This window comes from Papaver somniferum, chromosome 1, assembly GCF_003573695.1.
Source record: "Papaver somniferum cultivar HN1 chromosome 1, ASM357369v1, whole genome shotgun sequence".
Classification (NCBI taxonomy): domain Eukaryota; kingdom Viridiplantae; phylum Streptophyta; class Magnoliopsida; order Ranunculales; family Papaveraceae; genus Papaver; species Papaver somniferum.
In genome coordinates, this window is record NC_039358.1 from 219,521,548 (window position 1) to 219,528,925 (window position 7,378).

Genomic DNA, 7,378 nt, shown 5'->3' on the forward strand with positions numbered 1-7,378 from the left:
TCAAAACATACAAAAAAGTGGCAGTGATATGTTTGTTACCAAAAGTTAAGTCTCCAAAAAAGATCACAGAAGATTAAGAAGTCTATTGGTAGATTATTCTATCTTTGGGCCATGTGATAAAATTTGAAGCAGCATCATGAACAGTTATGACTTCTGAAGTAGCTTGGTAGACAAGAGCATCATCAACATAAGAAACCTTCACACATACAGTGTAGGCTCCAAGACCGATTGGTTTTCCATGTATCTGCTTACTTGGATCTGTTTCAGCAATTTCAGCCTCTGCAACCACCTCGTCCTCCTTGTACCAGCTTAACAACTTGCAAACTTGGAATCTCTTTGGCACTTGAACCTCATCTTGTTTCCTGACATGACTTGGAGTGGTATCAGTTGAGACTCTTTCATTACAGATAACATTTCTGCTAGTGCTAGCCTCATGATTGTTGCTGGGACTTAACATGTGAGAGGGTAAGACTCCATTGCAGACACATTTTGATTTCGTTCCCTATATTAAGACCAAACAGCAGTATGAGGGGCATTATCGAGTTTGAGTTTATCAAGAAAAGGAGACCTAATAAAATACAAGTTAAATTCTCACCTCTAGCTGCACCACTCGATCACTCAATGCTTTATAGGATTCTTGACACTCTTTAATCATCATCTTATAGTGGGACTGCGCAACAACCTTTTTACGTGTCGCTCCAAAACCAATTCCTTTAAGTCTCCCTTTAGTTTTCTTGTCCTCACCAAAGGCCTTTGCAAGAATATCATCTGTCACGGATGATCCACAATCAACATGATACTTTTCTCGAGCTTTTTCAAGTTTTTCCTGTGTAAGCGTGTAAAACATCAGATATTTTTGACTTTTTCAAGCACACACAAATAAAACAAAGTAACATGAGAAGATTTCTTACCAAAGCTTCTACAACACCAGGATGTGGTTTCTTTCCTTTGCGCTGTTTATGACCAACTTTCCAGATTATAGCTCTATCAATCTCTTTGGTTGTGTTTTGCTCTTTTTGCTGCCAAATAAATGTATCAATACATGAGTCATCAAGAATAGCATAACAACATGGTATTATCTCAGAATATTTCTAAGATAAAACTTTGTAGAGAACTTCAAACAATTATATTTTTAACGATGCAATAGCTTTCACATGGTGAATATCAAGACTGTAGAACATACCAATTTCACCTCCAATCGGGCGTAACCTTCTCGACTTATGGTATGTGGGGTGGTGTGTTTTGAACGATTTTCTTGCATTTTTATTCTTCTGACCTGAATAGAAAAGTAAAAAAATCATTTGACGGACTTTAAAGTTTTTAATACAAATATATAGGCATTCTATATAATAGAAATTACTTACTCTGAATTCAATAGAGTCTACATGTTTCACAAACTCTTCCCACTCCCTAACTGTCATGGTCCTGGGCATTAACTTCTCCAGCCGTTTCTTTTGTTCTTCCCCTTGTAGCCGATCCAAAGCGTCGAGTACCAAACCAGCTTTCCTTGACCTTGCTTCTCTAAGATAAGTTCCCATCTTGCTGAAATAATAGTCTTTGTAATACTCAGGCACAATGAATCGGTTCTACAAATAAATTTAAATAATTGAATTAGAATACGCTATGAATTAAATAATTGTTGACTATGACTTAAATAATTATTGACGAATGAAAAGAGTTAAAGAGTTATCAATTGCGAACCGAGACTATCTTCCATATGTTTTCTTTGGCTTCATAAGGGACAAGTCTCCAATCCTTGTACGTTAATGGAAGTTTCCGAACAAGCACCCCTAGCACACTAGCAAGTTGCACAGATGGATCACCAATCGGTTGTTCATTAGAGTTGAAGGAAATTTTTCTTTTCGGATCAGCAGAATCTAACTTCAGTGCATACATCTGGGTTGGACCACGTGGAACATATTTTCTTTTCTTCGCTTCTTTTCCTTCTTCACCTTCCTCATTATCATCATTACCATTATCATTTTATTCTTCCAATTCAGGCTCATCACCATTACCATTATCATTCTCTTCTTCCACATCAGGCTCCACATGATCAGAGTTATCCTCTTCCACAGCTTCCTCCTCTTCCTCTTCTTCTTCATCTTGAAAATCTGCGAGAGTGTCGTGTGGATCCCTAAGTTGAACATTCAGACATGGGCCTGTGCTGCTTGTGTCAAGTTTTCGCTTTACATTCTTTCGCCCCACTCCAGATTTTTCAGTATCTCCTTCAGAGCTTTTTAATTGGGACTTTGTAGTTGTGGTCTGTGAATGTTGAGCACTTTCAGATTGCACTTTCTTCTTCCTAGTAGCCTGTCTCTTTGTAGTTGGTGATGACATTTCAGCACTTTCAGGTTGTAGACGACGCTTTGGAGTTGTTGCACATTTAGTTAGAGAAGAAACAGCAGCACTTGGTTCTAACTTCTTGTTCCTTTGTGATGATCGCCTACTTCCAGGTGAAAGAGATGGAGTCGGGGACTTGGTTTGAGTTGGGGGTTGCAGCTTTGAAGTGAGTGAAGCACTTTCAGTTGGGGACTGTTGAGTGTTCTGCTTGTTTTTCATCTGCAAAAAGTGTAGCTTAGTTAAAATGAGAAGGTAAGTAGTTTTTTGTGAAATTTAGATGAAAAGTCTTTACCTTTATCGCAAACTTCTTGTTCCTTGGTGATGATCGCCTACTTTCAGGTGGAAGGGATGGTTCTGCAGATGGAGAACCTTTATCAGTTTTGGACTGTTTGTTTTTCATCTGCAAAAAGTGTAGCTTAGTTAAAATGAGAAGGTAAGTAGTTTTTTGTGAAATTGAGATGAAAAGTCTTTACCTTTATCGCAAACTTCTTGTTCCTTGGTGATGATCGCCTACTTTCAGGTGGAAGGGATGGTTCTGCTGATGGAGAACCTTTATCAGTTTTGGACTGTTTGTTTTTCATCTGCAACAATAATGCATATAGGTTAGTTTTATGATATGGTGAATAAATTTATTTACACTGAAATTGAGATGAGAAGCCTTTACCTTTATGGCCAACTCCCTGACCAGATTTTTCTTTATTGTTTCCTTGTTAGTCTTCATTATTGCAGTTATGCCTTGCAAAAATATAATCACAGTGGCTAAACTTCATGCTTTGGCACAAATATAATCAAATCATACACCTAAAGAGAATAAGGCTACACCTATCAAATCACAAATTCTTACGAATTCTAAATTATACTTCATGCATCACAGTGGCTAAACTTCTGCACTAGTACTCCACATATCTTTGCTACTACAATTATTACACTAAAGATGTAGTCATGAGCCCATGAAGAGCACCTCCCCATTAACATGATTTTTTATTCTCTGTTGCTAATGGGAATCATGGCCATCTAGGGTTCTCTGTATTTGCTAATTGAAAGATGGAGAGAGGGATTGGAAATAGGAAGGAAGAAAAGGGGGGATTTTTTGTTATAACACAGAACAAAGACCTAAAAAAACTAGAACATGAGCTGCAGAGACAATCATCGAAATGAAAATCATCATAAAAAGACCTAAAATCGAAAATTCCCAAAATTAAATAGGACCCAATACCAATTTCATCATGGAAACAACAAATCCTAAATTGCATGTGAAGATCTGAACATTTATGTGAAGAAAAAAAAAACTCAAAATTACTAAAATAGAAAACTGGAACAAAGAGATTTATTTTCTTAAGATTTGAGAGTATGAGAGATTACCCCTTCGTGAAATCCTTTTCTTGAAAATTTGTTAGGGTTTTCTTCAAAGTTGAAGAACTCTGAGATTAATAGATAGTTATGGTTTTCTGAAGAGTTTGAGTGATTGAGAGATTGTTAGGGTTTCCTGATGAGAGATTGTTAGGGTTTTCTGATGAGAGATTGTTAGGGTTTCCTGATGAGAGATTGTTAGGGTTTTCTGATGAGAGATTGTTAGGGTTTTACGATAAGAGATTGTTAGGGTTAGAGCTTCACAGTTGCAGACATGGCGATAGGTGAGAGATTTTTTCCTTTTTTTTTTGGTGAGAGAGTTTTCTTATTTTTGTGAAGAGTGAAGAGACTAATGATTTTGGGCGCGTTGTGAAAATATTGGGGGGAAACATGGGATAGGACACGTTGCAGTTGTCAAAAATTAAATATTCTCTGAAAAATTCTTGGGCAGACACGTGACCAAATTTGGGCGGGATTTTGGGCGGGAAAGTGGAATATCTGATTGGTCTAAGCAAAAGCATACGGATTGGCAAAGAAACACAATTTTTGACAAACAAACACAAAATTCCCACCGTTAGATTTAGTAGCAGTTGCTTCCCCTAACTTTGGTACGTTGGATTAGACAAAATTACAACAAAAAAATTTTGGTGGTAACACTCTAAGTAACATAGATATAACCTGGCTCCGAGCACGAAACCTGGCGGTAACTGGTAAGTGGACTATTCTAAGTCAGAGACTTCGTAAAAACGATGAATCCGTCTATCTATAAATAATATCGGTGCCATTAGAATATTCCTCCAACCCTTAAACCTGTCCGGTTTTGGCAACTTCGAGATATAACATGGCTCCGAGATCGAAACATGGCGGTGAGTGGACTACTCTAAGTCGGGGACTTCGTAAGAACGATGAATCTGTCGATTCATAGGTAAGATGCTTTCATAATATTCCTCCAACCCTTAAACCTGACCGGTTTTGGCAACTTCGAGACATAACATGGCTCCGAGATCGAAACTGGCGATGAGTGGACTACTCTAAGTCGGGGACTTCGTAAGAACGATGAATCTGTCGATTCATAGGTAAGATGCTTTCATAATATTCCTCCAACCCTTAAACCTGACCGGTTTTGGCAACTTCGAGACATAACATGGCTCCGAGATCGAAACCTGGCGATGAGTGGACTACTCTAAGTCGGGGACTTCGTAAGAACGATGAATCTGTCGATTCATAGGTAAGATGCTTTCATAATATTCCTCCAACCCTTAAACCTGACCGGTTTTGGCAACTTCGAGACATAACATGGCTCCGAGATCGAAACCTGGCGATGAGTGGACTACTCTAAGTCGGGGACTTCGTAAGAACGATGAATCTGTCGATTCATAGGTAAGATGCTTTCATAATATTCCTCCAACCCTTAAACCTGACCGGTTTTGGCAACTTCGAGAGACATAACATGGCTCCGAGATCGAAACCTGGCGATGAGTGGACTACTCTAAGTCGGGGACTTCGTAAGAACGATGAATCTGTCGATTCATAGGTAAGATGCTTTCATAATATTCCTCCAACCCTTAAACCTGACCGGTTTTGGCAACTTCGAGACATAACATGGCTCCGAGATCGAAACCTGGCGATGAGTGGACTACTCTAAGTCGGGGACTTCGTAAGAACGATGAATCTGTCGATTCATAGGTAAGATGCTTTCATAATATTCCTCCAACCCTTAAACCTGACCGGTTTTGGCAACTTCGAGACATAACATGGCTCCGAGATCGAAACCTGGCGATGAGTGGACTACTCTAAGTCGGGGACTTCGTAAGAACGATGAATCTGTCGATTCATAGGTAAGATGCTTTCAATATTCCTCCAACCCTTAAACCTGACCGGTTTTGGCAACTTCGAGACATAACATGGCTCCGAGATCGAAACCTGGCGATGAGTGGACTACTCTAAGTCGGGGACTTCGTAAGAACGATGAATCCAACCATATACTGGGAATATTCCTTTGGAATATTCTATGTATATCATCACATCATAACCACCCATTCATTTAATTTTTAATTCTATTTCATCTACAGCCGTTAAGTTTTTTTTTTTTTTTTTTTTTTTTTTGTTTAACATCATTCTCATTTCTATTGCTTCCTTATCCTTTTCTTTTTTCCTCAACTGCATCTCCCCAGTGTGTTCGACGGAGAAACTTCACCTCAAACCACCATTATTCAAACCAACATCACTCAAACCACTTCGGTACAGCAGCACCTCCATAACTCAAACCACTGGCAACTTCATCGTCTACGACTCCAACAGCTCCGTTCATTACCATCGTTTTTAACTTCATCGATCTCAGGAGATTACTTCACCAACTTCATCATCACCACACAATGTTGAAGATCGATCTGTAACCCATATCTCGCCTAACCACTTCCACCAATTTCCCGAAGTTGAAGATCGATCTGTAACCAAAGCTCAATTTAGGGTATATTGTTTTTTTGATTTTTGAATTAGGTTTTTTTCAGTGATTTTTTGCTTTTTTGCATTAGGTTTTTTGATAATCAACACAGAACAATATGGGTTTGGTTTAAAATTTCATTAAAATCAACAATATGGGTAGTTTGTTCCTTTCTTATGATATTGATTTCATCAAAATCAACAATATGGGTAGTTTCTCCTTCAGTCTCTTTTTATTTTTTCTGCAGTCATGTTGATTTTTTTCTTTTAATGTCGAAGGTGCATCATAGACGTTGCAGTCTTCTTATCTTGCTTTGTTGAAAATGTTTTGTTTGCTTTGTCTAATTTTCAGTAAATCATAATCATGATTCAGAAATTGGCTCATTAAGTTTGTTGGGTATGTTTCGATTTGGCAGGTGAGGGCTTGAATATGTGAATCTGTGACTCATAATCGTGGTCCTTCGAAAGACTGAAGATTTGCATACTAGAAGAGAAAAAGATCAGTCCTAACTGAATTGTGTTAGTGTTTCTTTGTCTAATTTGTGATGTTCTAGGTGGCACATATGATTAGAGATGTCAATACTAACCCAGGGATATGTTAGTGTTAGTCCCTGTAGTATATGTACTTTGTTCTGAATGAAATTTAAAAGTCGTAAACTGAAGTTCATTTGAGAAAAGGTTAAAGCAATTAGATACCGTTTTCCTGATTACGTTTGGTTATACTCTTTGTGCCAGCTATTTCGTTATCAAGAAGGGAAATTGAAAGGTTTTTTTTAACTGGATTGAAGAACTGATCAGATTTGCAGATTCAAGTCATTCAAAATTATGAATAAAGATTGGGTTCATTGGCCAAGGTTAATATGTTGTTCACTGTAGAATATTACATTCTTTACATTGGTTTTCCCTCTTTTATTGTGTTATTCTGTGATTAATTATTTTGTCGTTCTTTCATGTAGGGGTGATCTTCCATATCAGGAGGCCTTGAAGAATTTCATAGATACCGTTTGTCAGAGACTTGGAAATCCTTCTGAATTCAGTTGTCCTTGTGTTGATTGTAAGAATCTCACTTTCCCACTTCCTCCGAAAGAAGTGCATCTTCACTTGCTGAAACGAGGTTGGGATCCTACATACACTGAGTGGGTTTTTCACGGGGAGACTATGCACACTTCTACTGATGTACACCAAGAGGGAGCAACAAGGGGATCATATCATATAGAGTTGCTGTTGAAGCTGATGCACATATCGA

At 38.1% G+C, this 7,378-nt stretch overlaps 1 protein-coding gene across 1 annotated transcript; it reads right to left on the minus strand.

Annotated features, from left to right (window-relative positions):
* Positions 1 to 1,983: 1,983 nt before the first annotated feature.
* LOC113360562 (uncharacterized protein DDB_G0290587-like) lies at positions 1,984 to 6,007 on the minus strand. The gene is made up of 3 exons (XM_026604065.1): positions 5,936 to 6,007; positions 2,633 to 2,740; positions 1,984 to 2,559 (listed from the first exon to the last, which is right to left on the minus strand). Exons 1-3 carry the CDS (start codon positions 6,005 to 6,007, stop codon positions 1,984 to 1,986), a joined length of 756 nt encoding a protein of 251 aa, XP_026459850.1.
* Positions 6,008 to 7,378: the final 1,371 nt, after the last annotated feature.

Bases quoted from the DNA above. Each gene is read 5' to 3' on its own strand.
- LOC113360562 (XM_026604065.1), bottom strand. From the start codon at position 6,007: ATGGTAATGAACGGAGCTGTTGGAGTCGTAGACGATGAAGTTGCCAGT. The intron at 2,741-5,935 runs GTACCGAAGTGG...CACTTTTTGCAG, and splicing joins TGAGTTATGGAGGTGCTGCT to ATGAAAAACAAACAGTCCAA. The intron at 2,560-2,632 runs GTAAAGACTTTT...CACTTTTTGCAG, and splicing joins ACAAGAAGTTTGCGATAAAG to ATGAAAAACAAGCAGAACAC.